Genomic DNA, 13,200 nt, shown 5'->3' with positions numbered 1-13,200 from the left:
CTACACACCACACGTTACCCTACACATGTTGCAATGTTTTTTTGTTGCAACATTGCTTTTGTCAAATAAACCTGGGTCAATGGAAACCTGCCTACTGCTACTCTTGTTTACTGTGGTAGTGTTTTGTCACCCTTCTCCAACTAGCGTTTAAAACAGTAGTCTGTGTTGGCATTAATAACACATCAGCATGCCGTGCCAAGCTTCCAGCTCTCACACAAAGCCATTAGACTCAGCTGAATGAACAAAGCACAAAGGGGTACACAACCACCTTAGAACAGTTTAAACTTTGGCATGAAAGTTGTAGGATACAGTACATAGCAATACCATAATAAAATGCAGAGAAATATGAAGACCTGTAGCTTATAAAGAGTTGACATACAACATGCTGATACTGTAAATAGGATTCATAAAACAAACATCATGGAGTGTGTGTCGGAGGAGGCTGGTGGGGGGAGCTATAGGAGGACAGGCTCAGTGTAATGGCTGGATTGGATTCAATGGAATGGAGTCTAACATGTTGCTTCCATGTGTTTGATGGATTTGGTACCATTCCATTGATTCCATTCCAGCCATTACAATGAGCCTGTCCTCCTATAGCGCCTCCCACCAGCCTCCTCTGGTGTGTGTGTTTCATCCAGGTGAAGCTGTGGTATATGTATCAGTGAGTCATTGTGATTAGTTGGAGTGTCTGTTGGAGTGTCTTGAGCTGATCTATCAACAAAACAATGAATATTGATCTGTATGAGTCAGAACATACATCATTGAGAGTGAGTGCTCTGTGGACTTCCAAGATGTTGATTTCCCTCCCTCTTCTTCATGAGAAGTCCACACTGAGTGATACTTCTCACTACTGTTAGGGAATTGAAATGCAAGAACCTGTGCATGTTTTCAAGTGAAATTCAGATAAGCACCAAAAAAAGATTGTCAAAACTTTTCTATGACGGTGCTAATCCATCATGTTCTCTCTCTCATCTATTAAGAATGGGAACCAAATTACACAAAATGAACTCTAAATTCCCATGAATCCTTGCTGCTGTTCCATCCGACGACATCTCCTCGCTTGCCGGCGCTTGGTGGCAACGTCGAAGCATGTGACCATCATGACGTTGGCCTTGCAGAGGTTGACCCTGCTCTCCAGCCTTGCCGTAACCACCTCCAAGGCTTCCAGGTGCTCCAGAGAGTCCACCTCAAACGTCTGCCACAGGTCAACTACAGAAACACAACATGAGGTTAATTTAGCTAGCCATCATCTCAAAATAACACGAACTACGGAGGCCTCTGAGGATCAATATTAGCCACATAACATAACATACCCTTACAAACACACCAGACAAGCACAGGAGAGAAGAAGAGGTTTAAGGGCCACAGTAGGATGGAATATTCTATCTATTAGACTGATTCTATGGCAATACCAAGAGTCAATACAACGGTTGCTGAAAATACGGTTTTGTACGGTTGCTATTGCTTTGGTCATTAATGAAAAGATGAATGTTCACACACCTTGTAGTGTAAGTCCAGTTGCTAAGAGAAATAAACAGACTAGTTAATTAATGTCTGATGAATCTATAGAAAACACCCACACTCCTGGTTCCATTTCCCTGGCTCCAGCCTAAGGTTCTGTTTGGCCAGCTCCAGCTCTGTCTTCAGGCTGTTGTACTTGGCTCTCACCGCCTCCACCCTCTGCTGACGGTGCTCTAGGAACTTGAGTTTGGCACTGAAGCAAGCTATCCCCTGTTAACAGCAACACAGCCATTTAAGGGCAAGGTGAGCTTCAGCTAAATATCAGATTCAACTCAGAGAAGAGTTTCCTCACAACAACAAACCTAAGTATTCTGGATGTGTCCCAAATGGCACCCTATTCCTAATACATAGTGCACTACTGTTGAACAGAGCGCTATGGGCCCTGGTCAACATTTTTCACTATATACACTACCAGTCAACAGTTTGTACACACCTACTCATTCAAGGGTTTTTCTTTATTTTTACTATTTTTTGCATTGTAGAATATTACTGAAGTCATCAAAACTATGAAAGAACACATATGGAATCATGTAGTAACCAAAAAAGTGTTAAACAGATTTGAGATTCTTCAAATAGCCACCCTTTGCCTTGATGGCAGCTTTGCACACTCTTGGCATTCTCTCAACCAGTTTCATGAGGTAGTAACTTGGAATGCTTTTCAATTAACAGGTGTGCCTTCTTAAAAGTTAATTTGTGGACTTTCTTTCCTTCTTAATGTGTTTGAGCCAATCAGTTGTGTTGTGACAAGGTAGGGAGGTATACAGAAGATAGCCCTATTTGGTAAAAGATCAAGTCCATATTATGGCAAGAACAGCTCAAATAAGCAAAGAGAAACAACAGTCCATCATTACTTTAAGACATGAAGGTCAGTCAATACAGAACATTTCAAGAACTTTGAAAGTTTCTTCAAGTGTAGCCACAAAAACCATCAAGCGCTATGCTGAAACTGGCTCTCATGAGGACCGCCACAGGAATGGAAGACCCAGAGTTACCTCTGCTGCAGAGGATAAGTTCATTAGAGTTACCTCAGAAATTGCAGCCCAAATAAATGCTTCACAGAGTTCAGGTAACAGACACATCTCAACATCAACTGTTCAGAGGAGACTGTGTGAATCAGGCCTTCATGGTGGAATTGCTGCAAAGGAACCACTACTAAAGGACACCAATAAGAAGAAGAGACTTGCTTGGGCCAAGAAACACGAGCAATGGACATTAGACCGGTGGAAATGTGACATTTGGTCTGGAGTCCAAATTTGACATTTTTGGTTCCAACCGCCGTGTCTTTGTGAGACGCGTGTGGATGAACGGATGATCTCCGCATGTGTATTTCCCACCATTAAGCATGGAGGAGGAGGTGTTATGGTGTGGGGGTGCTTTGCTGGTGACACTGTCTGTAATTTATTTAGATATCAAGGCACACTTAACCAGCATCTCTACCACAGCATTCTGCAGCAATACGCCGTCCCATCTGGTTGGGCTTAGTGGGACTATCATTTGTTTTTCTACAGGACAATGACCCACCACACCTACAGGCTATGTAAGGGCTATTTGAGCAAGAAGGAGAGTGATGGAGTGCTGCATCAGATGACCTGGCCTCCACAATCCCCCGACCTCAACCAAATTGAGGTTTGGGATAAGTCGGACAGCAGAGTAAAGGAAAAGCAGCCAACAAGTGCTCAGCATATGTGGGAACTCCTTCAAGACTGTTGGAAAAGCATTCCAGGTGAAGCTGGTTGAGAGAATGCCAAGAGTGTGAAAAGCTGTCATCAAGGCAAAGGGTGGCTATTTGAAGAATCTCAAATATAAAATATATTATGATTTGTTTAACACTTTTTTGGTTACTACATGATTCCACATGTGTTATTTCATAGTTTTGATGTCTTCACTATTATTATACAATGTAGAAAATAGTAAATATAAAGAAAAACCCTTGAATGAGTAGCTGTGTCCAAACTTTTGACTGGTACTGTACAGGGAATCTTCTGACTGCAAATAGTAAATAATTATATGTATTTATGAATGTATTTATGCACAGTATGTACAGTGCCTTCAGAAAGTATTCATACCCCTTGACTTATTCCACAATTTGTTGTGTTACAGCTTGAATTCAAAGTTGATTACATTGATTTGTTTTCTCACCCATCTACACACAATACCCCATAATGACAAAGTGAAAACATTTGTTTTGACATTTTTGCTAATTTATTGAAAATGAAATACAGAAATATCTAATTTACATATGTATTCACACCCCTGAGTCAATACTTTGTAGCAGCACCTTTGGCAGTGATTACAGCTATGAGTTTGAGGAGAACACAGATGCCATCTGTAAAAATGGACAGCAGCAGCTTTTTTTTCCTGAGAAATATTAACTATTTTAATGTCATCAAGAAAATGATAACACTGTTTTACAGGAGTTTTATTGACTACATATTGATGTTCTCAATGGTGGCCTGGTTTGGCCATCTTAATGTTTGCAACAAAAATACGTTGGACAGGGTGGTTAAGGTGGCCAGCAAGGTCATCGAGGTGCAACAGGCACAGCTCTCAGTGACATTCAGAAAGCGAGTGGTGAGGAGAGCTAACAGTATCCTAGACTGTCCTGATCACCCCCTCCTTGACGATTTTGCGCTTCTCCCCTCAGGTCGTCGTTTTAGACTTCCCAAACTCAATAGCAACAGATACAATAACTATTTTATCCCACAGGCCATAAACTTTCTGAATCTGCACGTGAAATTAAAGAATGTCTAGTTATTGCTGCAATGCTCCTTTTATTGATTTTAAGATTGTAACCGATCTCATTATTTTATGTTATGTGTATATCGGTTCTATGTTTGTCACTGTCAAGGGGTGTGAATACTTTCTGAATGCACTGAATGTAGTGCACATGGAGATTATGTACAGTGCCTTGCAAAAGTATTCATCCCACTTGGCGTTTTTCCTATTTTGTTGCATTACAACCTGTAATTTAAATTTATTTTTATTTGGAGTTCATGTAATGGACATACACAAAATAGTCCAAATTGGTGAAGTGAAAATAAAAAAATAACTTATTTCTACATTTCTAAAAAATAAATAAAGGAAAAGTGGTGCGTGCATATGTATTCACCCCCTTTGCTATAAAGCCCCTAAATAAGATCTGGTGCAACCAATTACCTTCAGAAGTCACATGATTAGTTAAATAAAGTCCACCTGTGTGCAATCTAAGTGTCACATGATCTGTCACATGATCTCAGTGTATATACACCTGTTCTGAAAGGCCCCAGACTGCAACATAAAAAAATATCAGAAACTTTGAACATCCCACGGAGCACCATTAAATCCATTATAAAAAAATTGAAAGAATATGGCACCACAACAAACCTGCCAAGAGAGGGCTGCCCACCAAAACTCACGGACCAGGCAAGGAGGGCATTAATCAGAGAGGCAATAAAGAGACCAACGATAACCCTAAAGGAGCTGCAATGCTCCACAGTGGAGATTGGAGTATCTGTCCATAGGACCACTTTAAGCCGTACACTCCACAGAGCTGGGCTTTACGGAAGAGTGGCCAGAAAAAAGCCATTGCTCAAAGAAAAAAATAAGCAAACACGTTTGGTGTTCGCCAAAAGGCATGTGGGAGACTCCCCAAACATATGGAAGAAGGTACTCTGGTCAGATGAGACTAAAATTGAGCTTTTTGGCCATCAAGGAAAACGCTATGTCTGGCGCAAACAAAACCCCTCTCATCACCCTGAGAACACCATCCCCACAGTGAAGCATGGTGGTGGCAGCATCATGCTGTGGGGATGTTTTTCATCGGCAGGGACTGGGAAACTGGTCAGAATTGAAGGAATGATGGATGACGCTAACTACAGGGAAATTCTTGAGGGAATCCTGTTTCAGTCTTCCAGAGATTTGAGACTGGGACGGAGGTTCACCTTCCAGCTGAACAATGACCCTAAGCATACTGCTAAAGCAACACTCGAGTGGTTTAAGGGGAAATATTTAAAATGTATTGGAATGGCCTAGTCAAAGCCCAGACCTCAATCCAATTGAGAATCTGTGGTATGACTTAAAAATCGCTGTACACCAGCAGAACCCATCCAACTTGAAGGGAGCTGGAGCAGTTTTGCCTTGAAGAATGGCCAAAAATCTCAGTGGCTAGATGTGCCAAGCTTATAGAGACATACCCCAAGAGACATGCAGCTGTAATTGCTGCAAAAGGTGGCTCTACAAAGTATTGACTTTGGGAGGGGGTGAATAGTTATGCATGCTCCAGTTTTCTGTTTTGTTGTCTTATTTCTTGTTTGTTTCACAATAAAACATATTTTGCATCTTCAAAGTGTTAGGCATGTTGTGTAAATCAAATGATACAAACCCCCAAAACATCAATTTTAATTCCAGGTTGTAAGGCAACAAAATAGGAAAAATGCCAAGGCGGGTGAATACTTTCGCAAGCCACTATCGTGGTCAAAAAGTGGAAGAAAAGTGATCATCGCCTTGAAAATGAAGATTATGGGCTTCATTTAATTCAACGCATTAGCGATTTTTCCAATAGTCAAATTAACTCAGATGGGTTTTGGGTACTGTATAAAAACCTACAAGGACTACCAGGGCAACCCCTCTCACAGCTATGGTTTCACTTTTCAGAATTAGAAGTGTGTGCGTGTAAAGGACGTCGCGCTGCTTGCTTAAAGGCGCTGCATGGTCATTCTGCTGTCTACAGTCGTGGTCAAAAGTTTTGAGAATGACACAAGTATTGGTCTTCACAAAGTTCGCTGCTTCAGTGTTATGATATATTTTTGTCAGATGTTACTATGGTATACTGAAGTATATTTTTACATTTACATTTTAGTCATTTAGCAGACGCTCTTATCCAGAGCGACTTACAGTTAGTGAATACATATTTTTTTTATACTGGCCCCCCGTGGGAATCGAACCCACAACCCTGGCGTTGCAAACGCCATGCTCTATCAACTGAGCTATATCCCTGCCGGCCATTCCCTCCCCTACCCTGGGCCAATTGTGCGCCGCCCATGAGTCTCCCGGTCGCGGCCGGCGGCGACAGAGCCTGGATTCGAACCAGGATCTCTAGTGGCACAGTTAGCACTGCGATGCAGTGCCTTAGACCACTGCGCCACTCAGGAGAGTATAATTACAAGCATTCCATAAGTGTCAAAGGCTTTTATTGACAATTACATTAAGTTTATGCAAAGAGTCATTATTTGCAGTGTTGACCCTTATTTTTCAAGACCTCTGCAATCCGCCCTGGCATGCTGTCAATTAACTTCTGGGCCACATCCTTACTGATGGCAGCCCATTCTTGCATAATCAATGCTTGGAGTTTGTCAGAATTTGTGGGTTTTTGTTTGTCCACCCGCCTCTTGAGGATCGACCACAAGTTCTCAATGGGATTAAGGTCTGGGGAGTTTCCTGGCCATGGACCCAAAATGTCAATGTTTTGTTCCCCGAGCCACTTAGTTATCACTTTTGCCTTATGGTAAGGTGCTCCATCATGCTGGAAAAGGCATTGGTCGTCACCAAACTGTTCTTGGATGGTTGGGAGAAGTTGCTCTCGGAGGATGTGTTGGTACCATTCTTTATTCATGGCTGTGTTCTTAGGCAAAATTGTGAGTGAGCCCACTCCCTTGACTGAGAAGCAACCCCACACATGAAGGGTCTCAGGATGCTTTACTGTTGGCATGACACAGGACTGATGGTAGCGCTCACCTTGTCTTCTCCGGACAAGCTTTTTTCCGGATGCCCCAAACAATCGGAAAGGGGATTCATCAGAGAAAATGACTTTAACCCAGTCCTCAGCAGTCCAATCCCTGTACCTTTTGCAGAATATCAGTCTGTCCCTGATGTTTTTCCTGGAGAGAAGTGGCTTCTTTGCTGCCCTTCTTGACACCAGGCCATCCTCCAAAAGTCTTTGCCTCACTGTGCGAGCAAAGGCACTCACACCTGCCTGCTGCCATTCCTGAGCAAGCTCTGCACTGGTGGTGCCCCGATCCCGCAGCTGAATCAACTTTAGGAGACGGTCCTGGCTGGACTTTCTTGGGCGCCCTGACGCCTTCTTCACAACAATTGAACCTCTCTCCTTTAAGTTCTTGATGATCCGATAAATGGTTGATTTAGGTGCAATCTTACTAGCAGCAATATCTTTGCCTGTGAAGCCCTTTTTGTGCAAAGCAATGATGACGGCACGTGTTTCCTTGCAGGTAACCATGGTTAACAGAGGAAGAACAATGATTTCAAGCACCACCCTCCTTTTAAAGCTTCCAGTCTGTTATTCTAACTCAATCAGCATGACAGAGTGATCTCCAGCCTTGTCCTCGTCAACACTCTCACCTGTGTTAACGAGAGAATCACTGACATGATGGCAGCTGGTCCTTTTGTGGCAGGGCTGAAATGCAGTGGAAATGTTTTTTTGGGATTAAGTTCATTTTCATGGCAAAGAGGGACTTTGCAATTAATTGCAATTCATCTGATCAATCTTCATGACATTCTGGTATATGCAAATTGCCATCATCAAAACTGAGGCAGCAGACTTTGTGAAAATTAGTATTTGTGTCATTCTCAAAACTTTTGACCACGACTGTACATGCTAGTATCATTTAATGCATTGTACGTTTGCCATTGTGCTTGAGTTGTGTTTGGCTATTTATGTGTTTGTACACAAACTCAAGAAAATCCCTGATTTCCCCTGATAAACTAAACATGTATCCAAGCCTATCCTAAAACACCAACACTGACATCTCGTCCCCTCACCTGTTTTCCTGCTCCTCCTCTCCTCTGCAGCCTCTCCACGTCGTCTATCTCATAAACCTTGATCTCGTAGGCCTCTGGGATGCCACTCTCTACCCAGCGAGACCTGGGGCCACTGGCTGACCTCCTCAGAGACAGGGACGTGTCATGGGACAGACGCCGCGGGTGGGAGCCTGCAGGTCAGGTAGAATGGAATAGAATGGAGTACAGATGTAGGATCTTAATTGGACCTGTATTGTCGCAGCAAAATAATCCTGCAGCAACAGGATTTGAATGTTTAGTCCATATTGTTGCTTGTCAGTGGTTAGGCTATTAGCTGGTCAAAATGAGGCTACATGAAAAGTGGAATACTGTTAATATAAGTGCAGGTTTTCAGTGAATTTACAGTATGTAAATCACGAAGCTCATCTGCATTTCCTGCGGTGCAGGAAACTTCTCAGCAACAAGTGATCAAATTAAGATCCTATATCTGTACAGTAGAGTCTAGTAGACTTGAGTAGAGTAGAGTAGTGTAGAGTAGAGTAGTGTAGAGTAGTGTAGAGTAGAGTCATGTAGACTAGAGTAGAGTAGAGTAGAGTAGAGTAGAGTAGAGTAGAGTAGAGTAGAGTAGAGTAGTGTAGAGTAGAGTAGAGTAGAGTAGAGTCGTGTAGACTAGAGTAGGGTAGTGTAGAGTAGTGTAGAGTAGAGTTGTGTACACTAGAGTAGAGTAGTGTAGAGTAGAGTAGAGTAGAGTAGAGTAGAGTAGAGTAGAGTAGAGTAGAGTAGAGTAGAGTCGTGTAGACTAGAGTAGAGTAGAGTAGAGTAGAGTAGAGTAGAGTAGAGTAGAGTAGAGTAGAGTAGAGTAGAGTAGAGTCATGTAGACTAGAGTAGAGTAGTGTAGAGTAGAGTAGACTAGAGTAGAGTAGTGTAGAGTAGAGTAGAGTAGAGTAGTGGTGTAGTGTAGAGTAGTGTAGAGTAGTGTAGAGTAGAGTAGTGTAGTGTAGAGTAGAGTAGAGTAGAGTAGAGTAGTGTAGAGTAGAGTAGAGTAGAGTAGTGGTGTAGTGTAGAGTAGTGTAGTGTAGTGTAGAGTAGAGTAGAGTAGAGTAGAGTAGAGTAGAGTAGAGTAGAGTAGAGTAGAGTAGAGTAGAGTAGAGTAGTGTAGAGTAGAGTAGAGTAGAGTAGAGTCGTGTAGACTAGAGTAGGGTAGTGTAGAGTAGTGTAGAGTAGAGTTGTGTACACTAGAGTAGAGTAGTGTAGAGTAGAGTAGAGTAGAGTAGAGTAGAGTAGAGTAGAGTAGAGTAGAGTAGAGTAGAGTAGAGTAGTGTAGAGTAGAGTAGAGTAGAGTAGAGTAGAGTAGAGTAGAGTAGAGTAGAGTAGAGTAGAGTAGAGTAGAGTCATGTAGACTAGAGTAGAGTAGTGTAGAGTAGAGTAGAGTAGAGTAGTGGTGTAGTGTAGAGTAGAGTAGTGTAGAGTAGTGTAGAGTAGAGTAGTGTAGTGTAGAGTAGAGTAGAGTAGAGTAGAGTAGAGTAGAGTAGAGTAGAGTAGAGTAGAGTAGAGTAGAGTAGAGTAGAGTCATGTAGACTAGAGTAGAGTAGTGTAGAGTAGAGTAGAGTAGAGTAGTGGTGTAGTGTAGAGTAGAGTAGAGTAGAGTAGAGTAGAGTAGTGTAGAGTAGTGTAGAGTAGAGTAGTGTAGTGTAGAGTAGTGTAGAGTAGTGTAGAGTAGTGTAGAGTAGAGTAGTGTAGTGTAGAGTAGTGTAGAGTAGAGTAGTGTAGTGTAGAGTAGAGTAGAGTAGAGTAGTGTAGAGTAGAGTAGAGTAGAGTAGTGTAGAGTAGTGTAGAGTACAGTAGAGAAGAGTACTTTAGAGCCAGAGGAGGCAGGAGACAAATACCCCAATAAGCCCCACTAATATCTAAGAGTAATACTTTCACTTGGCAATTCAAGCACTTTTCTCATTGGGCTCATTTAAAATGATGGCAAATAAAAGGACAGGAAATAGTAATAGTAATCTGTGTAACAGCAATGAATGACATAAAACGCTAATTTTTCTGTCACAGGCATTACAACTCTGAAAACGCAAGTTGCACACATATCTTTTCGTCACTTTTTTGCACATGAGTGTTTTTAATGTTGTTAACACAGAGGACCTTGTTTACTACATCTGCTCCTGTCTACAGCTCACACCTGATATTTTAACACAGCACAAAACGCAAAGCGGAAAATGGAAAACATGAATCAGGCACTTGTATCTACAGCGACTTACAATATGATCAGTTGGCGAAACTGGTTGAAATTACATAATTATCACGTCATTTCAACCAGTTTTGTCCAGCTTTGCTCGCTCGGTGTGCATTCAACTAAGGAATTACCCAGATCAGATCTTACCGTTGCTACTCCTCCTCTTGGGGTTCCTCCCACTATGGGCCACACTGATAATAGAACAGTCTCTGTTGGATGTGCTGCTACCTGTGGCCTCGCTGTCCCTTACCATGCTCTCATAGCCACTGCTCACCACGCTGTTCCTATTGTTCAATAACGCAGTCTTCCCCATGGCTGGGGGCAGCTCCCCGCTCAACACGCTAGTGACATCACTGGTGTGCCCGCTGAGGTGGTTGGGCCTGCGAGGGGCGGTCATCCTGGCATAGGGCGAGGGAACAGGGTGAACAGGGTGAGCCTCTCCCATGGATCTACAGGTAACTCCAGCTGCTGCCGCCATCTTGTCTAGATCTAGTCCTCCGGAGGCCCCGCCAGAGGCGGAGGGCTCTCTGCCGATCTGGAGCAGCTCTAAGATGCGCCCATTGATGACCCGGACGGGGGACTTTGGTGCGAGGCGCGGTGGTGGGGTCTGAGGCGAGGGGGTCTGGTTACGGCTTAGAGACTGAGTGGACCAGGGTGGACTTTGCTCAGGACTCTTCCCATCAGGGGACAGACTGGTATTCCTGTTGATGGACTGACAGACCTCCTTGAGAGAAAAGCGGAGGTTCTTGGTACTGGGGATGGAGATCCGGTGGGCCTTAGAGCTGGCCGTCATCAGTTTCCCCACTGCAGAGAGCTTAGACCGGCTGGATCTTGGAGACTGGAGGGCTGTGTTGGGGTCAGTTATAAAGGTTGACCTGCTGGTTTTGGGAGAATGGGCTGTGTTGGGGGTGTTGTTATCTGTCAAGGGAATGGACCTAGGGGCCCTCCTGGGGCTCCTGCTGGCCCAGGGTAGGGTGGGGTGGCTGGACTCCCATTCACAACTCTTGGACCCCTTGGAGCTCACAGAGGACAGGCTACTGCCTCGGTCCAGAGTGTTGCGCGCCAGCGGTATTCTACCTAAAGAGTTGGTCCTGCTAGCCAACTGCTCTAGTTTAGCACTGAACAGCCTATTGCTTTCCTCTACTGAGGATTTCAGCTTCCCGCTATCATGTCTAACACTCAGAGTGGATGGCATGGGCTCCAAAGGCGAACTACTGGCTGTGCTGAGAGGACTGTTACTAGTTCTCTGTCTCTGAGTATGCTGCGCCAGGCTGTACTTCCAAGCTGGTGAGAAGGGGAGAGGGACGCTCTCCCTGGCCCAGGAGAAGATCCCCTGCCTGGCTGAGGACGGCCTCCTCTCCAGGGTCACCCTGGGACTACCAGGGGTGGATGATGTAACGTCTGGTTCCTTATATGTATACTCCTCTCTCATCAGACCGTAGCTCTCCTGCTTGTTGATATTATACCAGCCTCTTGGTAGACTGGCTGTTCTGTGTCGGGTAACTGCAGGGTAACCAGGGATACAGTTCTCTGGTGTATTCCTGCTGCTTTCATTACAGTCCCCAGACAGCTTTGGAGTAATTAGGGAAGAGGGAACAGGTAGGACTCTGTCATGACAGGTGAGGGAACAGGTGGTAACGTCCCTTCGTCTGGGATAGCTCCTGTCTGCTTGGTTACCACCCCTCCCACTGGCCCTATTCTCTGATGACATCATCTCATAGCAACCGGCCTCCTTCCAGGCATGTGTGTCACATGATGCTGTATCACTAGTTTGACCCAGGAAAGACATCAACACGCTCTCGTTGGTCTTCCTCTCATGATTCCTTTCATTTCCTTTTAGATTATCTTTCTTCTCAGGTTCAGCTGAAGCATCCACTCGCATGGAGAGAGTGTTAGAAACCTCTCTGGGATGAGACCCCTCCACATCACCCCTACTAACATCAGCGAGCGAGGGGTTTATAAAGGAGGGCAAGAATCTGTTCTCCACCCTGTAAAGAGAAGACATGGCCTTGGGTTTGGTGTTGACTTCCACAGCCATGTTCTTAGTGGTATTAGCATGGTCCATGGCCTTGATAGTGGAGTCTGTAGTAGAAGCTGGATCTTCACTGAAGTTACTGATAATCCTGATGGGAAGAGAACCCAGTACAGACCCTGAAGAAGCTTGGCCAGAGGAGGAGTGGGCATCCCTGATCTTGATGATGTTCCTCGCCCGGCCTCTACTCTCCAGAGCCCCACTGATGGTCACCTCCTCTGCCATGGTTAACACTAGCTCTTCCTGACCCATCTGGCCCAACGGCTGCTGGACCGTCACCGTGATGGTTGCCGTCATATCCTTTAGATCTAACTCTGTGGTGGACAGCTGGGGAAGCTGGGGAAGGATCATCTCTCCTAGGAGAACACTGGTAGCCAAGGAGGAGGTGGTGGAGGAGGAGGGGGAGAAGAGGGATGGAGCGCGAGAGGGGGATATCGGGGAGCTCTTGCCCGTTGGAGAGGTCCTGGTCTTGGGTTGCAGCCAGTCGTTCCTCCCTGGGTATCCAGCTGGCTCCAGAGACAGGGGAAGAGGAAACAGAGGAAGAGGAGGATGTGAGCTTGGCACAGGGCTGATCTGAGAGTAGATTTCACGGTGCTGTGGTAGATAGCTGTACTCAGGGGGGTTGCCCTGGCTCAGGCTCTGGCAGGCTGGATGTAAACTGATAGAGCCACAGGGGTATGGT

At 44.6% G+C, this 13,200-nt stretch overlaps 1 protein-coding gene across 1 annotated transcript in view; it reads right to left on the bottom strand.

Annotated features, from left to right (window-relative positions):
* Nucleotides 1-1,009: 1,009 nt before the first annotated feature.
* LOC311106760 (kinesin-like protein KIF26B) overlaps nucleotides 1,010-13,200 on the bottom strand; it is a gene marked incomplete at both ends in the record, with an annotated part of 42,692 nt that continues 30,501 nt past the window's right edge. Inside the window, 4 exon segments of the mRNA XM_084149154.1 lie at nucleotides 1,010-1,209; nucleotides 1,581-1,731; nucleotides 8,275-8,444; nucleotides 10,634-13,197. Coding sequence (XP_084005280.1) covers nucleotides 1,010-1,209; nucleotides 1,581-1,731; nucleotides 8,275-8,444; nucleotides 10,634-13,197 — 3,085 coding nt within the window.

Source organism: Coregonus lavaretus, assembly GCF_964263955.1.
Source record: "Coregonus lavaretus genome assembly, chromosome: 31".
In the NCBI taxonomy this organism is placed as follows: domain Eukaryota; kingdom Metazoa; phylum Chordata; class Actinopteri; order Salmoniformes; family Salmonidae; genus Coregonus; species Coregonus lavaretus.
The sequence above is the reverse complement of the archived record's forward strand: the minus strand, read 5'-3'. Positions and strand labels throughout refer to the sequence as shown.